The following is a 13,875-nucleotide window of genomic DNA, read 5'->3' on the forward strand; positions in this document are numbered from 1 at the left end:
ATCTTCCGAATGACGTCACTGTTCAAGAAACACATGTAGTCTGAGCGTGTAAGACGTTGCTATGGCAACCAGGACGCCTGGAGGTCACGTGTCAACAGGTGTGTCGGCGGCTCACCTGTGCGGCGCTCCTGACGTTCCCACCTGCCGTCAGGCGAGGGGTTTAAATCCAGGCGCGCCGCCGGGAGCGTCAGACGAGACTGGAGAGCCGTCCTGACGTCACGCCCTGCTGTCCTGACGTCATGCTTAGCCGAGTTGGAGTCGTGCTTCTGCTGGCGGGGTTGAAGCTGGAACAGGTACGCTGTTAGCCTCCACCAGGCCTTCCTACGGGATAGGTACGCTGTCAGCCTCCACCAGGCCTTGCTACGGGTTAGGTACGCTGTCAGCCTCCACCAGGCATTCCTACGGGATAGGTACGCTGTCAGCCTCCACCAGGCATTCCTACGGGATAGGTATACGCTGTCAGCCTCCACCAGGCAGTCCATTATACTGGATACGGATCTTAGAATTCGGCAACGGGGAATAATTGGACGAAGAGTCAGTCCGCGAGAAGGTTTTACATTTCCCCTCCGAATTAGCTATAGGTTGTCGTGATATATATGATAGTGGTAGGGTTGCAGCCGGAACAGGTCAGCATGTAGGATAGACTGACGATTTCTCACGGCATTATCACTGACAGACTGAGGAAAGATATTTGAGTGGATGCGTGCTATCTGAAACTTCTGCCCATTTACGGGGTCTGTCCCATTGCTTGAGTAACCTTTACCGATTCCTCCCCTCAGGCCAGCGCTCTCCCCGCCGCCCAGCCCCGGCAGGACCCGGACCCGTTCCGAGAGGGGGAAGGTAAGGAAACCAGCACTGCAAGTTACCCGTTACATCTCATGTACTTGTGGCTAACGAAAAAGGCGGCATGCTTCAGAGGTTCGACCGCTTTACTTTACCAGTAGTCACTCGGTCTGCCGGTTCATTCTAGTGACGCTGAAGGAAAGTGATGGATGTCACCTTAAACGTCAAGAAGTAATCTCCGAATCTTGTCCTGTTGTAGAGATTGAATAATATTGTCTAAATAAATCACTGCAAGTCAGTCAGAAACATGTTAGTTTTATACATCACACTTTATCTCCCTTCATGTTGTACGCGTGAGCCTACCGGAGCGAGCTTAACTTAACTCTAAGTTATACATCAGAGCTTTAGAATTGTTTGTTCACTATCTGATGATCTCTGATTAGTCGCATTCTTTTTCAGTGAAGCGGCAGTTTCAAGATCCCCAGGAGAACCTCGGCAACGGCTTTCCTGGCAAGCGGCAGTTTCAAGATCCCCAGGTGAATCTTGGCAACAGTTTTCCCGGAAAGCGGCAGTTTCAAGATCCCCAGGAGAACCTCGGCAACGGTTTTCCCGGAAAGCGGCAGTTTCAAGATCCCCAGGAGAACCTCGGCAACGGTTTTCCTGGAAAGCGGCAGTTTCAAGATCCCCAGGAGAACCTCGGCAACGGTTTTCCCGGAAAGCGGCAGTTTGCCTGTTACCCGGGCAGCGGCTGTGAAGGCGCGGGCGAAGGATTTCCCGGCTAACGGCAGCCGGCTTTAGACCCACAGCAAGACGACGGCGAAGACCCCCTCCCCCCCTTACAATCGCCTTTGAATGTTCCGTAAGGTGAAACCACTGCGTCATCAACCATTCATCGTCCCTCAGGCTGCTCGTAACGCGACACCTAGCGTGCTGTGTCCTAAGTGCAGAGTTTGCATCCCGTTGTAGAAAACTTTCCTTGTAACTCGCCTGTTCGAAGACCCTGTTCTCCGTAGTGTGACTCTTCACGTTGTTCACATCTCCTGTGTGCCGATGACGCGGCAGGGCGCCGTCCATATAACGGACGTTCCTGCTGCTTTTCCGGCACGGCACACTCTCCAAGCAGAGGTTGGCGGGGAAGATTGTGTCCTTCTTCAATTGCCCATTTTTAGTCCAAAAACTGGGCATATGATAGGAAGGTCACAATCTTAACTTCCCCGCCAACCTCTGCTTGGAGAGTAGCTCTTGATGTGTCCAACAGTTTCTACTTCTGCACTTCCTCCGCTGTGACGTAATAAAGCATGGCATGAACAGTGCTGACTGGGTGGACTTTTGTTTTTGGCTCGCCTCTGGGTGTATGTATATGTGGGTATGTATATATACGTGAGTGTGTACATATGTGGGTATGTACATTTACGTGAGTGTGTACATATATGTGGGTATGTATATACATTTGTATACGTGTGTGTGTGTGTATATGTGGGTATATATACGAAAGTGTTTGTGCATATGTGCGTGCGTGGATATGTATACTGTATATAGAAACACAAAGTAGACTGAACCACAAATAACACGTATTCTGTACTCCTGATGTTAGATATAACTTATATGAACAGTTCAGCAAAAGATTCAACTCGTCAAAAGGAAAGCGGATAAGGTCTCCAAGCAGATGTTGGGGTAGAATATCGTGATGTGACGGCCGGGCTTCTCCGATAGTCCCTTACCCCATATAACCACATGAGCTGTTGACTAAAAGGCCAAAGTTCTCAAAGGAAAGCGAATAAGGCCAATGTATATCCTTAACCTACTTCTAACGTGAAAATATGATGTATACATGAATGTAGGCGGCGCTTCGACGGGCGGACATGGTGTTACATGGGCTTCTCGCGCAGTGCCTGAATATCGACCCTTTATATGTCAAGAAGGGTGTTACAAGTAATTCTAGATGTTTGTAAAGATGTCTCGACCTTTTTGGGATAGTTTTTACTGGCTTCTTCACTCAATTTCTTGAACATATTCACATTTCATAAGTCGGGACTACATACCCTATCATAGCCTCATCTGCAGTACCGCTCTCGGCCGCCCCCAGAAAAGTGGCTAAAACGCCCGTGAAATTGCCAAATTTCCGTCTTTTCGGGAATGAAGAAATGGTGAAGGCTTGCAAAGGGTTTTGCTTGTAGGGGTTTATTTAACATTATTTCTATTAATGCGACAATTTGAAATCAAGAATTACAACATTTAAGCCATTTCTCAAACAAACCTATGGAATATTACGTGGTAACTGAAACGTTTCCTTTCCAATTTACCAACAGAAGTGGTCAAGTGTGAATTTCCTTTGAAAGGCTACCACGTCCACATTTTATTTTGTGAAACAAGAAGACGCTAACGAACAACTTTCACGGTGCTTCTGTGTTCTGTTAGACAGTTATTCATTTTATCTTTAAAAGCGTAGAAGTGAGTGTGAAGTTTTTGTGGGTGCAATATAACCTTGGGCGCAGGGAGGAGCTGTTAGACGGGCTCTGGGCTGAATTAACAGATTTATCTACTTATTTATTTATCTATTGGTTTGTGTAGATGTTAGTCTGCTACAGCGTCTTCTGAAACAATACAACCTACCGTTGCCTCCCGATGGAAGACAATTATAAGGAGTTATTGTTTATCATACCGTATTCCGACTTTGTTGTATCAAACACGTATAGCAGTCACCTCTACATCTCCTACTGACTCGCGTTCGTACCTAGACATAACAATGCATGTTCATTCACGTAACTAAATCTCTTAGATACCAGCAACACGATATGATGAAGTGGTAGAGGGAGGGGTGGAGTTAGTGTGCTGAAAACGTGTCCCGCCGGGGCGACTTTCTCGGGAGTCGCGGCGTCTGGAACCGCCACACGACGGCACAGAAACCGCCTCTCTCGCCTTTCCTATAACTGAATAATCATCGTTCTTTTAACTGTGTTTAAGTCTGTGAACTGATAAGCTTACCTTTACCTAGGCTTTACCAAACTAGCATATGAGTAACAAAGTAGATAGTTTCGCAGAATATCTCTTCCATAAAATCTGTGAACTTATCAGCTAGTTTGGTTGAAATCGCCAGCTTTGCAAGCAAGCATGGCTCCAGTATAAAAATGGATACACGTGTTGTTTCATAAATGAGCTCGTGAGTAAAACATAACCTTTAGGTTGTGTCTGTTAGTCATTTAGAGTCGTGTCTGATTTGTTGTTTATGATTTTACATAATCTCATATAGAAAAGTCGTCTGATAATTCAGACTCGAACAGTCAAAAGATTATATGAAACCCTGAACATGACATAAATAGCCCAAAAGATGATTGCATGTCTACCCTCCCCTAGGCCCTATGAGTCTGAGATGTCTTGTTTATTGTTTTACAGAATTTACCCATTATATAACAACAAAGTAGATAGTTTCGCAGAATATCTCTTTCATGAAATGACAAAACGGTGAATGCTTCGGGAGTCATTATCATAATTTATTAATCTGATATGGCTGTCAGATGATCCCTAAAGTTTTTTTTATCGGAAATGCATTTCAAGATTTGAATGTTGTACATTATGATGTACTGGTATCACAGTAGTAGTTTATCCACGTAGTTTAGCGGCTCTTGTTGCTGGAATACTAATATTACCCGGATGTTTCATGAACAAGACCACAAACAAACCTTCCAGCGACAAGGGCTTGAACTGTGAGAGCTACTCGAGATATCGGAAGTGCGAATCATGTCTTTCTTGCTAAATGACAGCTAACAAGAGTTAAAACGAGTCGGGCGCGTCAAGACGTGAAGCAAGCCTGGCAAGAGGGCGAAGGCGTTTCCTTTATTTCAGCCTCCTTAAAGAAATGTTATGCCAGTAAAAATTACTGCCCTAAAAGGAAGAATAAGAATACATAACAGTTAAATTTGTTGTTCTTTTCTTTTCATCAATGTCTCTTTTTCCGAATCTTACCTAACCTAATCTAACGTGTGAAACGGGTTCAGGTCCAAGACGAGGCCATATGTCTTAGGCACTTGAGCTTCTTTAAGGAATTCGAAGCTACCGGGCTTCTCTGACAGTTCCTTACCCCATATGAGTGGATGAACACTTAAGTAAAAGGCCAAAGTTCTCAAGAGAGGCAAATGATGTTCTCAAATGTCCTAGAATTGATTATTACGGATAAGACTTGAAGTGTACATGAATGTAGGCGGCGCTTCGACGGATGTGAAATGAGCTCCACCCAGCACTTACAAATCGATCCTTTCCATGCCGGCGCGTGTTTTGTGTCTCACAAGTAATTCAGCATGTATGTAAAAGACTTCCTAGTCGGTTTGGTCGAGTGTTCATAGCCTTTAAGTGTAATGCTTGGAATATTATCGCGTTTTAAAAGACGGGAGTATATCCCCTATTGGAGCCTAATCTGCAGTACCGCTCCCGGCCGTATCGGGAAAAGTGACAAAGGAGACCGTCAAATTGCCAAATTTCGGTCTTTTCGAGAATGGGGAAATCGAGAAAGACTCGCGAAGGGGTTTAAAGTTTTCAATGCTTATTTGACCTTGACTAGACTACTTATCTAAGAGATTTCGACACAAATTGAATTGGATACAGAACTTTATTATATATTGCGCGATAATTGCTATTACAATGTATGGCAACATGACAATTGAACTATTTCTAATATCTAACAATTGTAAAGAACTTATCTAATATGTAGATAACAGGAGACAATCTATCTAATAGTGTGCGTGCTAATGCTCCAGAGCAGTAGGTTGGTAATGATACAGTATGCGGCGTCAGGAATGTGTAACATTGTCTCGGTTTTTCAAAGCGTTGCATATAGATCGGCCGGCCTATATATACGTAGATATATGAACATGATAATATCATATCAAATATCTCTGTCTTGGTATGTGGTAATATTGTATCGGACTTATAACCATTCAGTCGATTGAAACAACTTATGTCGGTAGGTCATGAATCCTATCCAATATGATGTTGTCATGCGCTATTCATATATCCACCTACGGTAGGCCAATTTATATACAACTCTATGCAAAAACGAGACATTATTTTACATTCCTGACACAGAATACTATCATCGTCACCATCATTACATTGTATACTGTTTTAGCCATTAGAATGCACATTATTAGATCGATTGTTACTCATGTTGTAGATGAGTTCTTTGAAATTGTTAAATATTAGTAAAAGTCGATTGTTATGTATGTTTATGAATTCTTGCCATACTTTGTACCATGTACAATTGTCGTGCAATAAAGTTCATATATATATATATATGTGTTTCCTTCACATTTCACCAATAGAAGTGGTCAAGTCTACTCAAGTCTACATTTGCGGTAAATTATTACTTTGTAAACTTGAAAGGGCTACGATATCAAAATCTCAATCGTTACCTAAGGAAGAAGAAGGCGTTGAACAAATACACTGGTGATTCTGTCTATTTATTGATCAGTGGATCCCGTCTCCTTTCATAATGTTGTAAGATGTTTGAATTACATACAGAGGATCGGTGGATGCCTTATGTTGCTATTATCATAATCTATTTATGCAGATATGACTGGTAGCTAATATGCGAACATGTAGTCAATTTGTCGGGAAAAAGCATTTGGTTCCAGAAATGTTGTTTGCTACCTTGCAAACGAGCACCATGCGCATGTATGTATTACTGGTACATAGTATGTACAATTTCTCCACAATAGCATTGAGGATCCAGGCATCAGCTGGAAGATGTCCATTTGCGGGGCGGCAGGAGCCTGCTGGCTGCCCTTGTGCTAGTACCCGGTCTTCTAGTTCTGTAACTGCCAGTCACCCGACCCCCTGTCAGAAGGAGAAGAATGATAAAGGATGGGATGTTTGTAATATGATAATGTTCTATCTTTTCTCTACCTCCACTTTTCCTCTTTGTATGAATTCTAACGTGCCCCGCCTTTCCCCGAGGCACCTGTTCCAGAGTAAATACTAATAATAGTTTCCTGTAATGTCTCTGACGTTTGGTTCCTTGTTTGATATATCATGATTACCGGAAATGACGACAGAAGATGGTTCTGTAGCGGAGCCTGGGATGGACACGGCGCGATGTGGCACATCCCACTTCCGGTGGCGGGAATCAGACGACGACCGCAGCGGAATGTGATGTTTGTGCCGATGTTGCGGCGCCGGGAGCGCATGGAATCGCTAATAACCTCCCTTGGGATTTATGGCGCGGCTGCGCAGTTCCGTTTGCTCTGGTTAATGACCCCCGTACCAAGTTGATAACACCTGTCCGAAGCCAACATCAGGCAACAACCTCTCGATAGTTTCCGTTTAACAAAGCGACATTTGCAGGAAAACGGATAGACCGCCATATAGAATATTTGTATCGACTGTTTACTGAAGTCGTAATCGCTTCAGACCCGCTAATTCCTAAAGAGCAATTCCTAAAACTAGACTTTCCGTCAAACTACATCAGAGCCTACCGCGTGAATCTGTCACTACGGGATTTGATATCGATAATGATTGATTTATTATCTATAGATCCAATTATTAGTTTTGTGATTTACGAGCGAGACTTCTGACGTTTTCCCGGTGTGTGACGTCATACAGGTAGGTATAAATACGGCGCGTTTGGCGGGTTCCAGTCAGAATCGTCTGAGCTGAGAGAAACGGCGTTTGGCGGGAAACCACAGAATCGTTTGAGCTGAGAGAAACGGCGTTTGGCGGGAAACCACAAAATCGTCTGAGCTGAGGGAAACGGCGTTTGGCGGGAAAATCACAGAATCGTCTGAGCTGAGAGAAACGGCATTTGGCGGGAAAATGGATCATGAGACGCGGAAACTTTTCTTCTTCTTCCTGGCAGCCGTCAGTGTGCAGGTGAGAAGATGGAGGTGGTGGGTTGGTTGGGTGGGTGGCAGAAAGTTTGGCTAATGCAGTGTCAATGTCGGTGTCAAATCTACAAGCAGGCTTGGGTCCGCCATTTTGTACCTCTTAGTGGTCCGCGTTTGTTTGGAAGGTGGGCAGAGAAAAAAACCGGACCATTCGGGAAGACATCACAAAATTCCACAAAAACTGGATAAACTCCCTCTGTTCGTGTATGAATACTTTATGTTTGGGACCGCATCTGTAAGCAGCGACACCTAGCTGCAGTTCGAAGTAGAACCAGTCAGACTTGCCCTGAGGAAGGTGACAGACGGTCACTGATACATCGGTATTGAATAGAACACTTGGCTGCGTACAAAGAACTTGTTATCCAAACCGCATACCCGCAAACCGCTAACGGCAGCCAAACCTTATACCCGTCTGAGGGGAAGTTTCGGCCCGACCGCTCTGACGTCATCGTTATCTATCGGAATCGCTCCGTAAAGACTACCAGACTTCTTAACTGGACTTCATATTTAGATCGCTAGGAGCCACTGTGTGCCCCATGCACACGGCCGGTTGACTTTATCAATAGCCCAAAAGTTTCGCGGTTCGAATATTTTAGACGCCACTTGCTGCCGCCACACCGCAAAACTGTCTGTGTTCGCACTGGGCTGGTTATAAAGCTGCCTGATGGAGAGAATAGTTTTATCCTCCTCAGCCTGGCACGGCCACTTTTTACTTTCCCGTTAACGTTCCTGCTGATATCAAACCGACATGAATAACGGCCTTCCCTCCCCCAGGCAGGTCCGCTCGGCCAGGCTGCGGGGGACCGGCATGGCGGCGGCTTAGCCCAGGGCGCGGAGGGTGAGTATGGGGGTTTGGAAACTATCAGTGCTGCCCCAGGAGACGAAGACAACTTTGAAGGGACATTCGCTAGCTTGATGTTGCATGTACTTTAAAACATCTATATCCACTTAATGTTACATATACTTTAAAACATCTATATCCACTTAATGTTACATATACTTTAAAACATCTATATCCACTTAATGTTACATATACTTTAAAACATCTATATCCACTTAATGTTACATATACTTTAAAACATCTATATCCACTTAATGTTACATTTACTTTAAAACATCTATATCCACTTAATGTTACATATACTTTAAAACATCTATATCCACTTAATGTTAACATATACTTTAAAACATCTATATCCACTTAATGCTACATATACTTTAAAACATCTATATCCACTTGATGTTACATATACTTTAAAACATCTATATCCACTTAATGTTACATATACTTTAAAACATCTATATCCACTTAATGCTACATATACTTTAAAACATCTATATCCACTTAATGCTACATATACTTTAAAACATCTATATCCACTTTATGTTACATGTACTGCTAAACATCTATATCTACGTAATATAACATGTACATCTATAGATATCTGAGTTCTCACGCTTGCGAGAAAATATCCAGCCAGTTCAGAACTTCCCGTCGTTATAAGACAGTATCTATGGGGGTGTTGATGTATTACTTGTTGTACCTTGCATTAGCACAATTGTCACTGTTTGCATTTGTTCTGGTTTAACAGACTCAATTTTTGCCCCAGAAGTCTTCTACAGGCCGGAGATTCCGGATTCCGGAGTTCCGGAGAAGCGGTGGGGAGGGGCGTGTCTGGGCTGCCCTCCGGACCCCATCCTCATATCCGGACGGGCCTTTCCGGAGTCCGGATCCAAAGTCCCGGAAAATCCGCAACACGGGAATCCGGATTCCGGACGGCCCGAGGTTCCGGAGAGTCCACAGCCGGAGAATCCGGATTCCGGACGGCCCGAGGTTCCGGAGAGTCCACAGCCGGAGAATCCGGATTCCGGACGGCCCGAGGCTCCGGAGAAGCGGTGGGGAGGGGAGTGCCTCGGCTGCCCGCCCGATCCCATCATCCTCCTGGGGAAGAGAAAACGGTCAGAGTAGAGAGGCCCATCATCATCATCATCATCCAACTTCTCCTGACAACAGCCGCACTTCTATTAGTGTAAACATCACAATCGCACTTAAAACGCCACAACCGCACTTCTGTTAGTGTAAACGTCACGTCATGGACTGCTCCTAACTATTAACGGATTTCTTTTAGCGTAAACCTTGCGATACGAAATATTCCTTGCAACAACAAATGGATTTCTCTTAGTGAAGACGTCACGTTTTGAAACGGCTATTAGACAAAATAGAAGCACCAGCTTTGTGACGCTCCCTAAGACTAATGAATTCCAACCGTCTCAAGTTACATTAAAAACGGTTGCACGACATCTTCTGCGTATACGGTGTTTTTTCTTGCGATTTGAGAGAATGATCTTTTTATTATCTATGACTCAGTTCCTTATGAGTAAAGGATTCCTCTCAGCCAATCACAGCCCCTTTTATGTTGTAGTTTCGGCCGCTCTTAAGACGGAAACAAGTGCTGATGAAGATAGGTAGAAAGTACAGTGCAAGACTTAGTGGAAATGCGCGAACGTCTTTAATTAAGTTTAAGATCATACAGTGACGTCACCGGACAGTAGGATGAACTGGATGTTGATGTCACTAAGAAACCAATAGTTGCTGTAAACGACAGCGTTTCAAGGTCAAATATTACCCACAGCTTTTCGAGTTATTCTGTCCACAAACAACCAAACCCAGCCACACAAACGGCGCAGAAAACACAATCTTCCTCACGAGCGAAATAAAACATGTTCATCTGTTGGACATTAACGTTACATGTAAAACAAAATATGATAAAAACTTACCTGTTGAAAAGCAAAAAAAGGAACGCTTTGATATCAGCCAAGGTGAGGCGACCACGCAATTTGGGACGAGCCATTACGAATCGCGGGGGTGCATGTATGGAAGTGTTTTAGTACTTGGCCTCTTTGTGTCAAGAGTAGTACTGTGTACCGGTACTGTACCGTAAAAACTTGATTCGGTACAGGTCCAAAATACCGGATCATGAAGTACCGGAACCTTACCGCTATAAATTTACACCAAGCATGTGCTTATTTTGTGACTGATCTCCTGACCTCATACAACACCAAACGTGACCAAACGTGACACCTTGGAACAGCGTAATTAATATGCAACAGATCATGCACGCAGGTCGGGAGTTTTGAGAGCAAGGCCAAGGGAGTTTGACGGTAGCAAAGCTAGTTATGTTCTTTCATCAGAGATAGATCTACTGACAAGTTGAAAACAGTTCATGTTTTTGTCATTGAAGAAGTTCAGAAAAACACATGTTAATTTTTTTTAAATTGTTCAGATACAGGTCCGGACCTGCACCTAAACCTCTGTACCTGATGTTACGATTAGGTACGCAGCACTAGTCAAGAGGCAGACTTGCGTTTATCTGGCAGTGCCGCTCCTCTCCGCTAGGAGGCACCTATGATCAGTTGGGACCACTTATCAATAGCTTTAATATGGGTATGACGTAAAAGGTGTGCATATCTTATATGTATGCGGTTTGTGTTTGTCATGTACTCTTACCTGTAATAGTTTTATATTGATATCTGACAAGTTTGTGCTAGAATCGTGCGTGCTGGGCTCTTTATTCTGACAGGTTTGTGCTAGAATCGTGTGTGCTGGGCTCTTTAGTTAGTTATCTGACAGGTTTGTGCTAGAATCGTGTGTGCTGGGCTCTTTATTCTGACAGGTTTGTGCTAGAATCGTGCGTGCTGGGCTCTTTATTCTGACAGGTTTGTGCTAGAATCGTGTGTGCTGGGCTCTTTAGTTAGTTATCTGACAGGTTTGTGCTAGAATCGTGCGTGCTGGGCTCTTTATTCAGTTCTTAATTCAGACGACCGCTGATGATGACTTCATGTGCTGCCTTGGGGGTCACCAGTCTTGCTCCAGTTGACCTCTCGTACATGACCTCTAGCTTGATGTTGCAGAGCCCTCTGACATAACCTTTGACCTGCACCTCGATGTTGAAGTTTTCCTACTGAGGCACTTCTGGGATATTTGCTGAATCCAAGGAGACTTGACCTTCCTGTTGAACCCCATATTCTCCAAGCAGAGGTTTGGTGGGGCGGCCGCCATTATTAACGTCTCCCTACCTTCACTTTAAAAATCACGGCCAATACTAGCCCCCTGACCAAACCTCTGCTTGGAGATTATCATAATATTTCGTTTTTCGTCTATATCATACTTTCAAACCCCATTTCACCTCCCATTTGGAAAACTTTCTGCGAAAACTGAAATGTGCAAGGTCAAAGCTCAAGTTTGCTGTTAACTAGCGTCTATGTGATTCATCATAAAACGCCTGAAACCTTTTACCTTCAGGATGGCGAGTGTGTTTCACCTCCCATCTCCACACTTGTTGGGTTCTGCTGACATTAACTTATTAAGTACTTCGATAAGGCCACACCAGTTTTTTCTTTAGTTATGATTTTCAGCAAAGTGAAAATGAAAACGGGGCTGGGAGGAAAGTCCCCATGTCAAGCCTCAAGGTACCGACTGAAATCTTATCTTCTGTTTTTATTTTTGATAGCAGGGAACCTTTTTTAACACATTGTCATGGTGTTGCCCAGCCAAGGCTGTCTCCAGCTTTAAACTCCTGTAGGTTTGGCTCTATGGGAGAGAGTGAGTGAGTGAGTGAGTGAGTGAGTGTGTGTGAGGTTTGGCTCGATGTCTGGGAGCCCATGTTGTTCATTTCCATGGTGAAATCTGTCATTCTAAGCTTAACAAAACAAATTTCCATCAGTTTCATGTCACAAAGCTCAGCTTTTTGGATGGACGGGTGAGATTTCCGTCCCGGGGGGCGGGGTGTGCGGGAGACAGCCCCGGGGGGCGGGGTGCGCTGGAGACAGCCCCGGGGGGCGGGGTGTGCAGGAGACAGCCCCGGGGGCGGGGTGTGCGGGAGACAGCCCCGGGGGGCGGGGGGGCGGGAGACAGCCCGGGGGGGTGGGGTGTGCGGGAGACAGCCCCGGGGGGCGGGGTGCGCTGGAGACAGCCCCAGGGGGGGGGGGGGGTGTGCGGGAGACAGCCCCGGGGGGCGGGGTGCGCTGGAGACAGCCCCGGGGTGCGGGGTGTGCGGGAGACAGCCCCGGGGGGCGGGGTGCGCTGGAGACAGCCCCGGGGTGCGGGGTGTGCGGGAGACAGCCCCGGGGGGCAGGGTGCGCTGGAGACAGCCCCGGGGGCGGGGTGTGCGGGAGACAGCCCCGGGGGCGGGGTGTGCGGGAGACAGCCCCAGGGGGCAGGGTGCGCTGGAGACAGCCCCGGGGGGCGGGGTGCGCTGGAGACAGCCCCGGGGGCGGGGTGTGCGGGAGACAGCCCCGGGGGGCAGGGTGCGCTGGAGACAGCCCCGGGGTGCGGGGTGTGCGGGAGACAGCCCCGGGGGGCAGGGTGCGCTGGAGACAGCCCCGGGGGCGGGGTGTGCGGGAGACAGCCCCGGGGGGCGGGGGGGCGGGAGACAGCCCGGGGGGGCGGGGTGTGCGGGAGACAGCCCCGGGGTGCGGGGTGTGCGGGAGACAGCCCCGGGGGGCAGGGTGCGCTGGAGACAGCCCCGGGGGCGGGGTGTGCGGGAGACAGCCCCGGGGGGCGGTGGAGACGGCCCCGGGGGTTGGGGTGTGCGGGAGACAGCCCCGGGGGGCGGGGTGTGCGGGAGACAGCCCCGGGGGCGGGGTGTGCGGGAGACAGCCCCGGGGGGCAGGGTGCGCTGGAGACAGCCCCGGGGGGCGGGGTGCGCTGGAGACAGCCCCGGGGGCGGGGTGTGCGGGAGACAGCCCCGGGGGCGGGGTGTGCGGGAGACAGCCCCGGGGGGCGGGGGGGCGGGAGACAGCCCGGGGGGGCGGGGTGTGCGGGAGACAGCCCCGGGGTGCGGGGTGTGCGGGAGACAGCCCCGGGGGGCAGGGTGCGCTGGAGACAGCCCCGGGGGCGGGGTGTGCGGGAGACAGCCCCGGGGGGCGGTGGAGACGGCCCCGGGGGTTGGGGTGTGCGGGAGACAGCCCCGGGGGGCGGGGTGTGCGGGAGACAGCCCCGGGGGCGGGGTGTGCGGGAGACAGCCCCGGGGGGCAGGGTGCGCTGGAGACAGCCCCGGGGGGCGGGGTGTGCGGGAGACAGCCCCGGGGGCGGGGTGTGCGGGAGACAGCCCCGGGGGGTGCTGGAGAGAGCCCCGGGAGCGGGAGCGCCTCAATAAACACGGGGCACGTTGGCGACCTCACTGCAAACCCAGCGCGCAATGACTTCCATCGACTA

The 13,875-nt window shown here is 47.8% G+C and overlaps 2 protein-coding genes across 3 annotated transcripts; both read left to right on the top strand.

Annotated features, from left to right (window-relative positions):
- The first annotated feature begins 7,122 nt into the window (after window positions 1-7,122).
- Window positions 7,123-9,652, top strand: LOC136425702 (mucosal addressin cell adhesion molecule 1-like). Of its 2 annotated transcripts, none has more exons than XM_066414639.1 (3): window positions 7,123-7,644; window positions 8,433-8,496; window positions 9,269-9,652. In XM_066414639.1, the coding sequence occupies exons 1-3, from the start codon at window positions 7,588-7,590 to the stop codon at window positions 9,625-9,627; spliced, it is 480 nt and encodes a 159-aa protein (XP_066270736.1). In that variant the 5' UTR covers window positions 7,123-7,587; the 3' UTR covers window positions 9,628-9,652. The 2 variants fall into 2 exon arrangements, with proteins under 2 accessions (XP_066270736.1, XP_066270737.1); XM_066414640.1 differs by having other exon boundaries at window positions 9,272-9,652.
- A 2,758-nt stretch (window positions 9,653-12,410) lies between these two features.
- LOC136425223 (spidroin-2-like) lies at window positions 12,411-13,816 on the top strand. The gene is made up of 2 exons (XM_066414019.1): window positions 12,411-12,418; window positions 12,460-13,816. The coding sequence occupies exons 1-2, from the start codon at window positions 12,411-12,413 to the stop codon at window positions 13,814-13,816; spliced, it is 1,365 nt and encodes a 454-aa protein (XP_066270116.1).
- Window positions 13,817-13,875: the final 59 nt, after the last annotated feature.

This window comes from Branchiostoma lanceolatum, chromosome 19, assembly GCF_035083965.1.
Source record: "Branchiostoma lanceolatum isolate klBraLanc5 chromosome 19, klBraLanc5.hap2, whole genome shotgun sequence".
Taxonomy (NCBI): Eukaryota; Metazoa; Chordata; class Leptocardii; order Amphioxiformes; family Branchiostomatidae; genus Branchiostoma; species Branchiostoma lanceolatum.